Raw genomic sequence first — 18,602 nt, 5'->3', positions numbered from 1 at the left:
AATAAGGTTGATCTTAATCGTATCAGTTAAGCCCATTTTTGTATTTAACTATATGTCAATCATTTGTTGATCCATATATTCTGAGACCCTCTCAACTCCTGCCTTCTATTAAAATTGATATCATTAGCACCAATTGACAGTTCATGTCTTCTTTATCTCCTACCATGGGCTCTGTACCAGGAACCATGGGTGAGTTTAAAGTCTTGCATATCCTGACTTCTATCTAACACTCCAGACAGCTCCAGAGCTCCTTCTGGTAACATGAGGTCTCTCTTACAAGACTATTTTAGGCATTCAATAGTAACAGACCTTTGCTGGGTGACAGGAGAATCCTAACTTTATTTGAGGTTGAAAGTAACATACACAAAAATCTGGTAACTGATTAAAACTTTCCTACTAACAGTGATATTTTGGCATTTTACCAAGTATCACATTTAAGTGAAAGATGTGATTTAATTACTTAATCCCTGGGGTCTTTAGTTAGATGTCTTCTAAAATAAAGGGATTGAAATTCAGTTTTCCAGTTGTCCTTGGATATGTCTTTGGAATTTCAGGCATTAACAGATTTGGGAAGGAAAGGGTAGAGTGTACAGAACTGAAGCTTAATCTTAAGCTCCGCTGATCACCAACTACTGTCCCCACACTGATTTCAGAGGTGGGTCTCATCATTAACTATTTATCAGCTAGTCTCTGGTTGCTGTTGAGAGAATCATCAATCATTAGACAAATTCTGCTGCTACTCGTTCAGGCCGTGACTCAGAGAGTTGCCCACACGAAAAGGAGTTTGGTTTCAAATTATTATTGTTGTTCAGTCTTTGAGTCATGTCTGACTCTTCACAACCCCATAGAATGCAGAATGCCAGGCTTCCTTGTCCTTCATTATTTCCTAGAGTTTGCTCAAACTCAGGTCCGCTGAACAGTGAGGCATATAACTGCCTCATCCTCTGTCATGCCCTTCTCCTCCTGCCCTCAATCTTTCCCAACATCAGGTTCTTTTCCAGTGAGTCGGCTCTTTGCATAAGGTGGCCAAAGTGTTGGAGCTTCAGCTTCAGCATCAGTCCTACCAATGACTATTCAGGATTGATTTCCTTTAAGATTGACTGGTTTGATCTCCTTACAGTCCAAGGGTCTCTCAAGAGTCTTCTACCCAGAACCACAATTCTAAAGCATCAATTCTTCAGTGCTTGGCCTTCTTTATGGTCCAACTTTCAGAGCTGTACATGACTACTGGAAAAACTACAGCTTTGACTACACAACTATTATCAGCAAAGTAATGTCTCTGCTTTTTAATATGCTGTGTAGGTTTCTCATAACTTTCCTTCCAAGGAGCAAGCATCTTTTAATTTCATGGCTGCTGTCCGTGTCCACAGTGATTTTGGAACTCAAGTTGTCATTTGGTGCATCCCCTCACTTGTGTCTCATTTGAGACTATTTTTGTGTTTGATTGTTTTCCATTTTGAATGGTTTTCATAGAGTGTCCACGTTTGCTGTGATTCCATCTTCTTTTGGTGATAATTTTCCCCCATCCCTATTCTAGTCCCCCTAAAATAAATTGTGGGTGTCACTGCATTCATCCCCAATTGTTGGAGAATCTCATGTATGCCTGCTCTGTCCTCCAACCTCTGTAGATGGTGTCATGGGGCAACCAGGTATGGTCTCAGCTTATGCAGAACTTACATTTTAGTTGTGGGGACATAATATACAAGAAAGCACTGTGATGGTTGTAGATTGTGTTCAGAACCTTGACGCAAATGAACAGTGTTCTTAGGTACAAAGTAACTGCAATGCTCTTAGACTGAAAATATTTGTTGAAGGAAAAATGAGACAATACCCAACATTCAGTCACAACAAAACTTACAGAAACATATTATGGTCAAAGGAAACTATCAGCGGTCACCCCAGGTGGAAAGACTTGTTATACTTCTGAAGAAATGTCAGCTGCAGAGGGAGCTTTGGGAACAATCAAAGGAGAGGTAGGTAACAAGAGTGAAAGAGGGAGCTAGTTGAAGAGTGTTCCCTACCTTACAGCCCAGGATTTTGTTGTGAAAACAATCGGAAGACACTGAATGGTTTCTGTCAGGGAAGTGACATTTTTTCAAATGTCTTATTTTTCAAACAGATCAACTAGGCTGTTGAGTAGAGACCCACCTGGACAGGAACAGGAGAGTGGGCATCCTCACAGGAGACATGATTGTCACAGGAGTCGTCAGTTTAGTTCTCTGGCTCAGAGGAGGCAGGGAAGCTGATGGAAGAAGAGTTGGGTCAAGCTCAAAATAAGGCTTTGGGTCTGGCCTTGAAAGTGTATTTGATCTGGGTACTGTGTGCGAAGATGTGGTGACTTAAAATACTGAATTCTCCATGTGGTCCATCCATCCCACACATAGTCAGATTTCTGAAAGTACATCCAGTTATTTTCAAGTGAGGAGTAATAGAGAAAGCAAATAAATTTTGTATGGTTATTTTTTATTAATACTCAAAGCATTTGATTTTTACTGAATCTTGTGATTTTATGAGTAAAAACTATTTAAAAGTGTGGTGCTAATAAACTTTGCAAATGAAAGTCATGTGGACCTTTTTAATTACTTTTTGCTCAATTGTAGATTGCTTGCTGTTGGCATTGCTGACTTCCTTATCTGAGACTGTTGCAAATGTACCTCTCATTTATAGCAGTATTTTTCCCCTCAATTTGGTGGTTTGGTTGCTTCAGTCATGTCTGACACTTGTGACCCCATGGACTGTAGCTCCCCAAACTCCTCTGTCCATAGGATTTCCCAGGCAAGAATGCTGGAGTGGGTTGCCATTTCCATCTCCGTTTTTCCTCATAATCCTTGATAATTGCAGTATGGGGTTGCACATAAATGTATGAAAAAATCTGATTGAGATATTTGCAGTTGAAGACTACAGTGTGACCACATTTTTTTTGAGAATGGCAAAGAGCTCGATTTACAAAAGGATACAACCCTCCAAAATTCTCCAAGCCAGGCTTCAACACACGTGAACCATGAGCTTCAAGATGTTCAAGGGAGATTTAGAAAAGGCAGAGGAACCAGAGATCAAATTGCTAACATCTGTTGGATCATAGAAAAATTTCCAGTAAAACCTCCACCTCTGCTTTATTGATTATGCCAAAACCTTTGACTGTGTAGATCACAACAAACTGTGGAAAGTTTTTCAAGAGATGGGAATACCAGACTACCTTACCTACCTCCTGAGAAATCTGTATGCAGGTCAAGAAGAAACAGTTAGAACTGGACGTGAAACAACAGACTAGTTCAATATCCGGAAAGGAGTACATTAAGGCTGCATATTGTCACCCTGCTTATTTGATTTATATGCAGAGTACATCATGCGAAATGCTGGGCTGAATGGATGAAGCACAGCTGCAATCAAGATTTCCAGGAGAAATATCAATAACTTCAGATACACAGATGACACCACCCTTGGGGCAGAAAGTGAAGAAGAACTAAAGAGTCTCTTGATGAAAGTGAAAGAGGAGAGTGAAAAAGTTGGCTTAAAACTCAACATTCAAAAAATGAAGATCATGGCATCTGACCCCATCACTCCATGCCAAATAGATGGTGAAACAATAGAAACAGTGACGGACTTTATTGGGCTTCAAAGTCACTGCAGATAGTTACTGAAGCCAGGAAATGAAAAGACACTTGTCCCTTGGAGGAAAAGCTATGACCAACCTCAGTTCAGTTCAGTCGCTCAGTCATGTCTGACTCTTTGCGACCCCATGAATCGCAGCACACCAGGCCTCCCTGTCTATCACCAACTCCTGGAGTTTACTCAAACCCATGTCCATCGGGTTGGTGATGCCATCCAACCATCTCATCCTGTTGTCCCCTTCTCCTCCTGCCCCCAATCTGTCCCAGCATCAGAACCAACGTAGACAGCATATTAAAAAGCAGAGACATTACTTTGCCAACAAAGGTCTGTCTAGTCAAAACTATGGTTTTTCCAGGAGTCATGTATGGATGTGAGAGCTGGACTATAAAGATAGCTGAGTGCCAAAGAATTGATGCTTTTGAACTGTGGTTTTGGAGAAGACTCTTGAGAGTCCCTTGGACTGCAAGGAGATCAAACCAGTCAGTCCTAAAGGAGATCAGTCCTGAGTATTCATTGGAAGAACTGATGCTGAAGCTAAGACTCCAATACTTTGGCCACCTGATGCAAAGAACTGACTCATTGGAAAAGACTCTGATGCTGGGAAAGATTGAAGGCAGAAGGAAAAGGAGATGACAGAGGATTAGATGATTGGAAGGCATTAAAAGACATGAGTTTGAGAATCTCCAGGCATGCTGCACTCCATGGGGTCACAAATAGTCAGACATGATTGAGTGACTGAACTCAAACTCGTAACCCTCATTATGATTTTATAGATCATTTAGTGTCTGAGTGTGTTCACTTTTATCAAATACTATATTGTTTAGGTGAACTGAGTTTATGAATATTCTGGACAAGCAAAATTGTTGAGTCACAGTGGGTTTCTGAGTCCAAATGTAGAAAAATGACATGAAAGAATTGATCAGTTTTTGAAGTGGTTTTATCTATACATGTTTAGATTCTCTATGCCTTAATAATGGCATAGTGTGGAAAGTATTTCTTTTTACAGAGAACGTATTGCAGAAGAGTCACACGTGCAAAAAAAAAAATATGACTTTATTGATAAATTGTGATCACTCATTCATAATGGTAAGTGTGGAGAATATTTGTTTTACAGAGAACGTATTGCAGAAGAGTCACACATGCAAAAAAAAATTATGACTTCATTGATAAATTGTGGTTACTTGAAAATTATGAGTATTCCATTTTTCTAACCATTACTTTGGTTTCAGGGTCTTCTCACTAGCTTAAAATTCATGACTTTATTCTATCAAATTCATCCTTTGGATGTTAAAACTTGAAAGAATTCTCTATTCTACAGCCAGTCCCGCAAGTTTTTCATGGTAACTAAGGAAGAAATGGAATAAGTAATGACTAGTGGCTCTGTGACTTAGCCAGCCAGCAGCTTATCATTTATGAGAGCCTTAGTCCTATCAGACTTTTGATCAAGACAGTAGACTCAGGGGAGTGGATGCCAGTCACATAAGTGGATGAAGTGGGTGATGAGAAAAGTTTCAAGTGTCAAGAAGCAAAGCAGTTTTGGAAGGTGAAATGAGACAGAGCTATTTCCCACTGTCTAAACTGTTGAATTTCCTATATCAGTGTTGTCTATTCTTTATGTGCCATGTAACAAATGCAGATGAAGCAAAATTTCCTTTCCTGGAGGGTTTTTACCACAGTTCACCATGGTATTTTGCAATTCTTCATAACAGCTATGGAATCAGCAAGAACGCACTTTTTTTTAAATCCTAATTTGAGCATCTATTTATCTTTTCATTTTTAAATGTCAGTTCCTCTAAACCTTGACATTCTCATGAACTGTAGCCATGATTTTCTTCAGGTTTTACTATCTCTGCCTTTTTAAACACAGTGCCTCACTGTACCCTTGACTTCACCTCTTTTGGCTATATACCTAGAAGTGGGGTTGCTGGACCATGTATTAATTATATTTCAGTTTCCTAAGAAAACTCCATACTGCTTTTAATAATCACTACGACATTTCCTGTTGTGATTACAGTACACAAGGGGTCTAGTTTCTTTACAACTTGCCTGCACTTGTTTTTTCCTTTTATTTTGTTAACAGTCATCCTAATGAGTGTGAAGTGATATCTCATTGTGGTTTAAGTTTGCATTATTCCAATAGTTAGTGATATTGAGCATCTTTTCATATGCTTGTTATTCACACATGTATTATTGGATAATTGTTCAAGTTTTTTGTTCATTTTTTTAAATGATGATTTTTTGTTGCTTAGTTGTAGAAGTTCCTTGCATGCTCTCGGTATCAACCATTATTAGATACATGGTTTGTAAACATTTTATCTCAATGAATAGGTTGACTTTTGCTCTATTGATTGTTTCTTTTGATACTCAGAAGTTTTTCAGTTTGATGTAATCCCATTTGTCTCTTTTTGCTTCTGTTGCCTGTGTTTTTGTGTTGTATTCAAGAAATCATTGCCAAATCTAATGTCCAGAAGCTTTTCCCCTGTTTTCTTCTAGCTTTAGAATATCAAGTCTTATGTCTAGATCTTTCATTCATTTTGAGTTCATTTTGGTACATGATATAATGTAAGATTCCAGCTTTATTCTTTTGTACCTTATTATCCAGTTTTTCCAACACTATCTGTTGGAGAGACTCTTGTTTTTCTAGGATGTAATCTTAGCACCTAGTAGAAGATCATTACATATGCCATATATGTAAGAATCTACTTTTAGCACTCTCTTCTCTTCCATCAGTCTATGTATCTGTCTTAATGCCAGTATCACACTCATTTGATTGCTGCTTCATAAGTATTTTCTGAAATCAGGAAGTGCAAGGCCCCCAAGTTTGTTTTCTCTCAAGGTTGTTTTGGCTGTCTAGTGTCCGTTGAGATTCCATGTGAAATTTAGGATTTTTTTTCCTATTTCAGCCCAAAATGCCATTTGTGATCTTGATAAGAATATCTACAAAGGATACCTACCTTTGACTCTATAGATAAATTGAGTCAGTTGTTAGCATAAAGTGGCCAAAGGTTTGGAGTTTCAGCTTGAGCATCAGTCCTTTCAATGAATATTCAGGGTTGATTTCCATTAAGATTGACTGATTTGATCTCCCTGGTGTCCAAGGGACTCTCAACAGTCTTCTCCAGCAGCACAGTTCAAAAGCATCAGTTATTCAGCACTCAGCCTTTTGATGGTCCAACCCCCCACAACCATACATGACTACTGGGGAAAAAAATTGTTTTCTGTATATCATAGCATTTTAGTCTCTATTTTCCTCTTATACTCCATTTTTTGGTCTCATAGGTGTTTTTTGTAGTGACATTTTATTTTCTTTCTCATTTCTCTTTATGTGTATTAGATAAATGTTTTCTTTGTTATGATCATTGCAATTACATATAACATTTAAAGTTATAATAGTGTTTTAAACTAATGATTACTTCAGTCACATTTAAAAATTCTATTCCCCCCAATTTCATGGGATCTCTTTTCTTGACACTGGACATACAGTCCCTATGCTTTGAAAAGGTCTGCTTTTCAGACAGATCTTATAATCTGTTAAATAGAAGGAATAGAATAGCATTTATTCTGTGGACTGAACCTGCCCACAGTTTACAGATAAAATATTTTTTGGCTCTACACATACACTAAACTTCTTAGAAAATGAACTAAACAGGTAGTTTCTTTTCTTTGGATACTGTTTACTTAATTAAGGCCCTTTCTTTACAGATACTCTTTGCTGTCAGGAACATGTGTTGGACATTAAGCAGTGTTGTATAGAAGCCTGAGTGTGTCCGGGTTACAGATGTAGGTTTAGGTCTACGTGATCATGACATTTAACATTTATTTCACTTTCTGTCAACTTTCCAAGAGGTCTCCTCAAGTGAAGTTGTGAGTTCTTTATTCACCTGTTTTATAGCACATTGTCTGATGTTTAATACCATTTTTGGATTATGGGTTTACAGAGATTGTGAACAAAACTTCTGTATTATGCAAAAGAACGTTAATTAATTGGTTAAAGTGAACAATATGCTTGGAAAATTTCTTTTCCTTTTCAGAATTAAGGAGTAACCTATATATTCCCTAGGTTGTATATGAGGACCTGCTGTATACCAAAGGCTCATACATTGGCATTATCTATCCTTCAACCTCTTTGCTATGCCAGATAATGCAACTGTACCAAGCTCTATTGTATCTGCTTTCCTCTTTCTTTGATTATTATCTTCATTATTACTTTAAGCTGTCCTGTTAAAATACCATATTATTTTTGAAGTTTGAAAACCATACACAATGCAAGGTGAAACGATGAGTATGATAAGTTGAGGAAAAAATATGTTCATTTTAACTATATCTATCTGTGTATCTTGCTCTAAAGGCTCAGGTCAACTCAGTTGCTCAGTCATGCCCAACACTTTGTGACCCCATGGACTGCAGAACACCAGGCTTCCCTGTCCATCACCAACTCTCAGAGCTTGCGCAAACTCATGTCCATTGAGTTGGTGGTGCCATCGAACCATCTCATCTTCTGCTGTCCCCTTTTCCTCCCGCCTTCAATCTTTCCCAGCACCAGGGTCTTTTCAAATGAGTCAGTTCTTTGCAGCAAGTGGCCACAATATTGGAGTCTCACCTTCAGCATCAGTCCTTCCAATGAATATTCAGGACTGATTTCCTTTGGGATAGACTGGTTGTATTTCCTTGCAGTCCAACAAGGGACTCTCAAGAGTCTTCTCCAATACCACAGTTCAAAAACATCAATTCTTTGGTGCTCAGCTTTCTTTATAGTCCAGCTCTCACATCCATACATGAATCCTGGAAAAACCATAGCTTTGACTAGACAGACCTTTGTTGGCAAAGTAATGTCTCTGCTTTTTAATATGCTGTCTAAGTCGGTCATAGCTTTTCTTCCAAGGAGTAAGCATCTTTTCATTTCATGGCTGCAGTCACCATCTGCCGTGATGTTGGAGCCCACAGAAATAAAGTCTGTCACTGTTTCCATTGTTGCTCCATCTATTTGCCATGATGTGATGGGACTGGATGCCATGGTCTCAGATTTCTGAATGTGGAGTGTTTTTATTTTTTTAATTCATTCATTTATTTTAATTGGAGGCTAATTACTTTACAATATTGTGGTGGTTCTTGCCATACATTGACAAGAATCAGCCATAGGTATACATGTGTCCCCCATCCTGAACCCTTCACCCACCGCCCTCCCCATCCCATCCCTCAGGGTCATCCAGTGCACCAGCCCTGAGAGCCCTGTCTCATGCATTGAACCTGGACTCACGACCTATTTCACATATGGTAATATACATGTTTCAATGCTGTTCTCTCAAATCCCACCTTTGCCTTCTCCCACAGAGTCCAAAAGTCTGTTCTTTACATCTGTGTCTCTTTTGCTGTCTCACATATAAGGTCATTGTTAACATCTTTCTAAATTCCATATATATGCATTAGTATAGTGTATTGGTCTTTATCATTCTGGCTTACTTCACTCTGTATAATAGGCTCCAATTTCATCCATCTCATTAGAACTGATTCAAATGTATTCTTTTTAATAGCTGAGTAATATTCCATGGTGTATATGTACCACAGCGTTCTTATCCATTCATCTGCCGATGGACATCTAGGCTGCTTCCATGTCCTGGCTATTGTAAACAGTGCTGCGATGAACACTGGAGTACACGTGTCTCTTTCAATTCTGCTTTCCTTAGTGTGTATGCACAGCAGTGAGATTGCTGGGTCATATGGCAGTTCTATTTCCAGTTTTTTAAGGAATCTCCACACTGTTCTCCATAGTAGCTGTACTAGTTCGCATTCCCACCAACAGTGTAAGAGGGTTCCCTTTTCTCCACACCCTCTCCAGCATTTATTGTTTGTAGACTTTTGGATAGCAGCCATTCTGACTGGCATGAGATGGTACCTCATTGTTGTTTTGATTTTCATTTCTCTGATAATGAGTGATGTTCAGCATCTTTTCATGTGTTTATTAGCCATCTATATGTTTTTTGTTTTTTTTTTTGAGAAATGTCTGTTTAGTTCTTTGGCTCATTTTTTTATTGGGTCATTTATTTTTCTGGAATTGAGCTTCAGGAGCTGCTTATGTGTTTTTGAGATTAATTCTTTGTCAGTTGCTTCATTTGATATTATTTTCTCCCATTCTGAAGGCTGTCTTTTCACCTTGCTTATAGTTTCCTTCATTGTGCAAAAGCTTTTAAGTTTAATTAGGTCCCATTTGTTTATTTTTGCTTTCATTTCCATTACTCTGGGAGGTGGTTCATAGAGGATCCTGCTGTGATTTATGTCAGAGTGTTTTCCCTAAGTTTTCCTCTAGGAGTTTTATAGTTTCTGGTCTTATGTTTAGATCTTCAATCCATTTTGAGTTTATTTTTGTGTATGGTGTTAGAAAGTGTTCTAGTTGCATTCTTTTGCAAGTGGTTGACCAGTTTTGCCAACACCACTTGTTAAAGAGATTGTCTTTTCTCCGTTGTATATTCTTGCCTCCTTTGTCAAAGATAAAGTGTCCGTAGGTGTGTGGGTTTATCTCTGGACTTTCTATTTTGTTTCACTGATCTATATTTTTGTCTTTGTGCCAGTACCATACTGTCTTGATTACTGTAGCTTTGTAGTATAGTCTGAAGTCAGGCAGGTTGATTCCTCCAGTTTCATTCTTCTTTCTCAAGATTGTTTTGGCTATTTGAGTTTTTTTGTAATTCCATACAAATTGTGAAATTATTTGTTCTAGTTCTCTGAAAAATACCGTTGGTAGCTTGATAGGGATTGCATTGAATCTATAGATTTCTTTGGGTAGTATACTCATTTTCACTGTATTGATTCTTCTGATCCATGAACATGGTATATTTCTCCATCTATTTGTGTCATCTTTAATTTCTTTCATCAGTGTTTTATAGTTTTCTATGTATAGGTCTTTTGTTTCTTTAGGTAGATTTATTCATAAGTATTTTATTCTTTTCGTCACAATGGTGAATCTAATTGTTTCCTTAATTTCTGTTTTCTCATTGTTTGTGTATAGGAATGCAAGGGATTTCTGTGTGCTAATTTTGTATCCTGCAACTTTACTATATTCATTGATTAGTGCTAATAATTTTCTGATTATGTCTTTAGCATTTTCTATGTAGAGGATCATGTCATCTGCAAACCGTGAGAGTTTTACTTCTTTCCAATCTGGATTCCTTTATTTTAAATTTGAGTTTTAAAACACCTTTTTCACTCTCCTCTTTCACTTTCATCCAGAGGCTCTTTTGTTCATTCCTCACTTTCTGCCATAAGTGTGGTGTCCTCTGCCTATCTAAGGTTATTGATATTTCTCCCAGCTATCTTGGTTCCAGCTTGTGCTTCATCCATCCAGCCCAGAATTTCACATGATGTACTCTGCATATACATTAAATAAGCAGGGTGACAATATATAGCCTTGACATGATCCTTTCCTAGTTTGGAACCAGTCTATTGTTTGATGTCCAGTTATAACTGTTGCTTCCTGACCTGCATACAGATTTCTCAGGAGGCAGGTGAGGTTGTCTGGTATTCCCATCTCTTTAAGAATTTTCCACAGTTTGTTGTGATCCACACTGTCAGAGGCTTTGACATAGTCAATAAAGCAGAAGTCGATGTTTTTCTGAAACTCTCTTGCTTTTTTGTTGATACATTGGATGTTGGCAGTTTAATATCTGGTGTCTCTTCCTTTTCTAAATCCCCTTTGAACATCTGGAAGTTCATGGTTCACATAATGTTGAAGCTTAGCTTGGAGATTTTGAACATTACTTTGTTAGCATTTGAGATGAGTGCAATTGTGCAGTAGTTTGAGCATTCTTTGGCGTTGTCTTTCTTTGGGTTGGAATGAAAACTGAGCTTTTCCAGTCTTGTGGCCACTGCTGAGTTTTCCAAATTTGCTGGCGTATTGAGTGCACAATTTCATAGCATCATCTTTTAGGATTGGAAATAGCTCAACTGGAATTCCATCACCTCCACTAGCTTTGTTCATAGTGATCATTTCTAAGGCCCACTTGACTTCGCATTCTAGGATGTTTGGCTCTAAGTGAGTGATCACAGCATCATGGTTGTCTGAGTCATGACAATCTTTTTTGTATAGTTCTTCTGTGCTCTAAATACTAGACAAAAATAAATGCATATTTATCATGTGTTTTCAGAATCATAAAGTATCTTTTTCATATTTCAAACTATAGTTAGAAACTTTATACCAAGGTTAATTTAAATATCTATTAAGGGTCAAATAAAAAATAAATGGCATACAATAGGAGTTCATGCCTATATGTGATAAGAAGGAAAAAAGGTGAAATTTAAATATACTGAATAGTTGCATTTTATGTTCTAAAGTTACTAAAGAGAGGGAGATAATTTCATTTCAGTTCAGTCACTCAGTCGTGTCTGACTCTTTGCGACCCCATGAATTGCAGCACGCCAGGCCTCCCTGTCCGTCACCAACTCCCAGAGTTTACTCAAACTCATGCCCATTGAGTCGATGATGCCATCCAGCCATCTGTCGTCCTTCTTCTCCTGCCCCCAATCCCTCCCAGCATCAGAGTCTTTTCCAACAAGTCAGCTCTTCGCATGAGGTGGCCATAGTATTGGAGTTTCAGCTTCAGCATCAGTCCTTCCAATGAACACCCAGGACTGATCTCCTTTAGGATGGACTGATTGGATCTCCTTGCAGTCCAAGGGACTCTCAAGAGTCTTCTCCAACACTACAGTTCAAAAGCATCAATTTTTTGGCGCTCAGCTTTCTTCACAGTCCAACTCTCGCATCCCTACATGACCACTGGAAAAACCATAGCCTTGACCAGACAGACCTTTGTTGGCAAAGTAATGTCTCTGCTTTTTACTATGGTATCTGCTACTGCTAAGTCACTTCAGTCGTGTCTGCCTCTGTGCGACCCCATCCCTGGGATTCTCCAGGCAAGAACACTGGAGTGGGTTGCCATTTCCTTCTCCAATGCATAAAAGTGAAAAGTGAAAGTGCAGTCGCTCAGTCATGTCTGACTCTTCGCGACCCCATGGACTGCAGCCTACCAGGCTCCTCCATCCATGGGATTTTCCAGGCAAGAGTACTGGAGTGGGGTGCCATTATCTTCTCATATGCTATCTAGGTTGGTCATAACTTTCCTTCCAAGGAGTAAGCACCTTTTAATTTCATGGCTGCAGTCACCATCTGCAGTGATTTTGGAGCCCAAAAAAATAAAGTCTGACACTGTATCCACTTTCTCCCCATCTATTTCCCATGAGGTGATGGGACCAGATGCCATGATCTTAGTTTTCTGAATGTTAAGCTTTAAGCCAACTTTTTCACTCTCCTCTTTCACTTTCATCAAGAGGCTTTTTAGTTCCTCTTCACTTTCTGCCGTAAGGGTGCTGTCATCTGCATATCTGAGGTTATTGATATTTTCTCCCGGCAATCTTGATTCCAGCTTGTGCCTCTTCCAGCCCAGCATTTCTCATGATGTACTCTGCATATAAGTTAAATAAGCAGGGTGACAATATACAGCCTTGACATACTCCTTTTCCTATTTGGAACCAGTCTGTTGTCCCATGTCCAGTTCTAGCTGTTGCTTCCTGACCTGCATACAGGTTTCTCAAGAGGCAGGTCAGGTGGCCTGATATTCCCATCTCTTTCAGAATTTCCCACAGTTTATTGTGATCCATAATAAAGTTGAAGGCTTTGGCCTAGTCAATAAAGCAGAAATAGTTGTTTTTCTGGCACTCTCTTGCTTTTTTGATGATCCAATAGATATTGGCAATTTGACTCTGGTTCCTCTGCCTTTTCTAAAACCACCTTGAACATCTGGAAGTTCTCGGTTCACATATTGTTGAAGCCTGGCTTGGAGAATTTTGAGCATTACTTTACTAGCATGTGAGATGAGTGCAATTGTGTGGTAGTTTGAGCATTCTTTGGGATTGCCTTTCTTAGGGATTGGAATGAAAACTTAACTTTTCCAGTCCTGTGGCCACTGCTGAGTGTTGATAGAAGCAAGGTCTGATGCTGTAAAGGGAAATATTGCATAGGAACCTGGAATATTAGGTCCATAAATCAAGGCAAATTGGAAGTGGTCAAACAGAAGATGGCAAGCGTGAATGTCGACATTCTAGGAGATAAATTAGACTTATGCAAATTTAAAAAAACATTAAGAGCATAAGTGATTATATTTTTCATATTTAGCAATTTTATCATCTATGAAAATCCCAAATGGCTTAAAATATTATGCTAGGAATAAAAAATATTGCCAGTTAATGCCTAGGTGTTTTATAGTTTTTGATATACAGTCATTTAAGGAAAAATCAATTTACTTAGGAAAATATTATAATACACCTCACACCCACTTATCCCAGACAAAATTTGTGTGTCTCATGGCTTGAAATTGTTCTCAAACTTTAATGCATAAGAATCACCAGGGATGGTGTTACCAAGCAGATTTTGAGTCAGTAGTTCTGGGGTATGGCCCAAAGTGTGTGTCTTTTACAGAATCCCATGCTCATCACGCTTCAAAAAGTAGGACAGAGTTTATACAAATAAGCGTCAATGTTAAATGTTTCTTAGAGTTAATTTGTATGAAATTCTAAGCTGAATTCCAATATCATATGATGCAATTAAAACATTTTTGTTAGTGCCTTAGCTAGAGGCAATTCCATTTAGGAAAGTGCCCACTTAATTGTTGTTGTTGTTGTTGTCTTTAAATGAGAAAGAGATAGACTGAATATAAAATATTTGTTCTCACAGGGCTGGTGCACTGGGAAGACCCAGAGGGATGGGATAGGGAGGGAGGCGGGAGGCGGGATCAGGATGGGGAACACATGTAAATCCATGGCTGATTCATGTCAATGTATGGCAAAAACCACTACAATTTTTAAAAAAATTAAAAATAAATAAATAGTAAAATATTTGTTCTCATATTTTTCCAGAAGGATAGAATTCCCAAATTCACAGTAAAGGTTTTCAAAAAGACCTCTCAGAATGCTTGAAAAACAAAAAGCAAAGGAGCCATATCATAGGTGTTTGCATCTAGGAAGCGGTTTCTTTAAAGATCTTTTAAAATGTGTATGCATTAGGACTGGTGTGTTTCATGCTAAATGTGGAAGGAAAGAATTTTATTCTTTCAAGAAATGCTAGATTCAATACATGATGAAAGTGAAACAAACCAGTATTTACAATTTAGCTCATAGCTGATTGGAAGTTAGAGTTTTCTTGGTAAACAAGAGAGAGTTAACATCTTTGTTCATTTCTACAGGAGAAGAGCAGCAGAGAAACACTGTTTTGCTATTTGAATAATAATAAGAACACTGTTTATTCTACATGGCTTATAAGTGTGTGTCTTGTGTGTTCATAGCTGTGGGTCTTGCTGCTTGCCAAGAGCCAGCCCTTCCCAGCAACGGCATCAAAACTGGAGACCGATACATGGTGAATGACGTGCTGTCCTTCCAATGCGAGCCTGGGTACACGCTGCAGGTATTTCATTTTGTTTTGACTTTCTTGATAATGGACTCAGCGCGGTGATCCTCAGCCAGCTCACTGAAGACAAAGCCCAAGATGCGCAGAGAGACCTAGCTTACTTTCTCACTCCGTTTGTGAATCAGAGCTCTTGCATTAACCGTGCATACAGGTAAAGTCAGTGATGATGCAGAAATAGCTTCTAAATGATAAAGGATCCTTTCAAAGTTGAGTATATTATTTTCATAATAATTTTATTTCCGAATGAAATGTGTAGTCTCCCAGTAACCATACAGATACAATTCCCAGGGACAAAGCGGTGGCACAGTCTAGTTAATAGCACCATCCCAGCAACCCCATTATTGGACCGGCTGTGAGTCCCGTGCTGGTCCTGCACTGCAAGCTGTTCTTATGATTTAATTCAGTAAATCAAGGGTCCATTTGTGTGTCAGGTAAATATGGGGCTCAAATAATAGACTTAAACAATTTTCAAGAAACATTAAGCAGATTTCTAATAATCTTTTATTGGTTTTTCTATTAAAAGTTTTTTGTATGAAAGTTTAATAAACATTTTATACATCAGTGTATAGCAACATTAGTCATTTTCCAGTCATTTGTTTTTCTGAGTTAACCACAAATAAGTGTATTCCCAAAATAGTTTATCTCTGTCCTTTAGCATAATTCATGTATAATTCTCCCTACCAACAGTGGACAGTGCAATCTAAGCAAGTATATTTATTCCAAAGTCCAATAGAAATATTTAAGCCTACTTATGTTTCTATGTTTCAGTTAATTCAAGTAAAAGAGTACTTTCTGCTGTTTGCTTATTATAACACTGAAGCTGATAGTATTTCAAGAGCATTATTTTTAGTCATATTCTGTAACCAGCCTAAATAAAGCTTGAGTCATCATCAGAAAGAAGTCTCAGTGACACAGCAGTGAAATGACAGTGTAGTATGTGATTCCATTTCTGCATGTGTGCTGGAGTAAATGTTTTGCGTAACTGAGACAAGTGAGAGCAGCAATAGCAATTGTAGGAAGCTGATGGCCTGCCTGTCGAGTGCTTCATGTACAAACCTGCATTAGTCCACACACAGTGTGGACACTGGGGGCTCATCTTTGATGGGGAGGGGGAAGTGAGCCAGGCCCTGGGAGGAATCAGGGGCAGAGAAGCCGGCAGATCCACAGGGGCCATGTGCAGAAGTCAGCCCGGGTTCTTAGTCTGAGAAAATATCAGCAAAATGCCTGATACTTCAGTAAAGGAAAGCCAGCACTGCTATTATTGTAAGTAAACATCAAGATATATAGACATCTTCACCCAAAAAAGCCTACCACCTGCATGTATAGATCTTGGTGGGTATTATAGTAATGCTTTGGCTCTGGAGAAAGGTGGGCAGACACTTGGAAAGTAGAACAGTTATTGAAAAAGCTTTGCTGAAAGGTCTGCCATGGAAGCAAGTTTGTAACCAAGCACGTGAAGGCAGTGGTAACTGATTGTTTAAGACAGAGGTCTCCCATTTCATGTGTTACAGTAAAAAGAATTATGAGTCAATCCCAAGGGTTTCATTTAGAGGAACACCTCACTGTATACTGACAAGCCTTTTTATTAATATGCCTTTGGTTGTTTTCATTTATTTATTTTGCCCTTCATAAATTTACATAAACCATGTAAATACCATGTTGCCTCCATTTCTCCAAGTCCCACCTGCTATCACTTGGGCTCACTCCCTTGTGTTCACCTTCTTTCTATGCTTCTATGATGGCACTTTGCAGTTACTGCCAGCATCCTTTTATGAGGGAGACTTCTCCAGCCCTCAGAGAAGAAACTAGAAAGGGTTATTTAGTAAAGACATGTCTTATAATGAATTGTTTAATGTGCTACTTGTAGATAAAGGTCTGCAGGCATACATCTGTAGAGCCCAGGCAGGCCACTTGGCTCAGGTTTTCAAATGCAAACTAAGATTTCTTTTTTTTTTTCCTTCATAACCGTGTCAAGCATTGAGTATACAAGCTGTGAGTCTCTCTCACTCACATGAGTTAAAAAGGATTCTAGAATTTTCAAAAAATTGCTAACAATTGGAAATTTTGCTAACACACCAGTATATTTGGACTGGCAGTGTGCATAAATTACAGTATTCATGAAAAGCACTGTTCCTTGTATGATTTATGCACAAATGTCTATAAATGCATCTGCCTAGTGTGACTCAGGATAAAACTGCAGAGACAGGATGCATCAAATATAAATCTTGGATATTTACAGGATTAATGATTTCCTTTTCTCTAAAACTGTTTTGCTTTTCTTGTAAAAGATGGAAAAAAGAAAATTCCCATTTTAGGCTAATAAGTAAATACACAAATTCCTGTCTTGTTTGGATCCAGTATAAAAATTTTAGCTGGAATCATTAATATGAAATATCTTTGTTGAAATCAATAATGGAATATGCCCTAGGTTGGTAATATATAACCATTTTATTGGTAGTCTTCCATAAATGTCTCTGAAGGCTTTTATACTTTATGCTTGTCCAAAATTTGGGAACAAATTTATTAAAGATAATGTAATAGATTAGAGAATGAGAAGACACAGAGCATGAAATCTGGCAGGAAGAGCATTGTCCTGAGTGTCTTCTTTAAGTATAAATGTCGTCTTCCTGTACTGTAGCAACTTTTAAGAATGTTAGGAAATAGGAGTAAATGAGTTCTGTGGCAGACAAATCGAGTGTGAAATCTTCCTAAGCTTGGGGAATTGGTTTGTCATTGATAACAGCCTTAGTGGAAATTCTTGTTTGATGCGTTCCCAACATGGCTGGGACTATTTAACATGAGTTAAAGATGTGTTTGTCATCTGCCTCTGTGCCAGTTCTGTTTGGCAAATGGAAATTCACAAGGTTAGCACACGTGTCACATAAGCCCACCAAGTCACAATGAGGAAGAAAGTAAACATGAATAGTCTGCACACAGGGATGCCCATTCACTACCTTCTTTCATCATAAAAGAAATTTTAACCCAAAGCACTGAGAATTTAACCCACTGCTGTTTGATTTTTAAAACAGGAAGAACAGGACAAATTTTTTCAAGGTTGAAAAGTTGAAAACTTCATATATTTAAAGGCTAAAGAGATCCTGAGCGATGAGGATTAATTTCATTGCAGAAGCATTAATTTGACAGCTTGTGAGACTGATAGTAAAATGAATATTAAGTCTCCCTTTTTCTCCAATATAGGAGGAACTGACCCAATTTTTTGCTAAACCATAAAGATTGTGTGAGTTGCTTGTGAACCATAGGCAACCGTGAAAGTTACCTTTGCATAAGCAGATTACTTACCAGTGACATTTCACCCTTCAAGACCTAATATTTCCTAATCATTTGACCAAATTGGTATCAAAGTGATAACTTTTGATGACTTAAAAAAAAAAAGACTTACTTAGTTCAATTCAGTTCAGCATCTTAAGCATTAGGAAAGCATATTGGCAGAAATACAGACCACTGAAAGGCACATTACAAGATTTTTATTTTAGTGACAAGAAGTACAGTGATTATGGGTTTTTTTTTTCTATTTTGATTC

General features: G+C 38.2%; 1 protein-coding gene across 1 annotated transcript in view; it reads left to right on the top strand.

Annotated features, from left to right (window-relative positions):
- The window catches only part of LOC136176275 (CUB and sushi domain-containing protein 1), a 1,594,796-nt gene that overhangs the window by 1,387,657 nt on the left and 188,537 nt on the right, over positions 1 to 18,602 (top strand). Inside the window, exon 37 of the mRNA XM_065946402.1 lies at positions 14,940 to 15,058. Within this exon, the coding sequence (XP_065802474.1) occupies positions 14,940 to 15,058 (119 nt within the window). The remainder of the gene's footprint in view (positions 1 to 14,939; positions 15,059 to 18,602) is intronic.

The sequence above is a fragment of the Muntiacus reevesi genome, chromosome 10, assembly GCF_963930625.1.
Source record: "Muntiacus reevesi chromosome 10, mMunRee1.1, whole genome shotgun sequence".
NCBI classification, from domain to species: Eukaryota; Metazoa; Chordata; class Mammalia; order Artiodactyla; family Cervidae; genus Muntiacus; species Muntiacus reevesi.
This window is presented reverse-complemented; position numbering and strand designations above follow the sequence as displayed.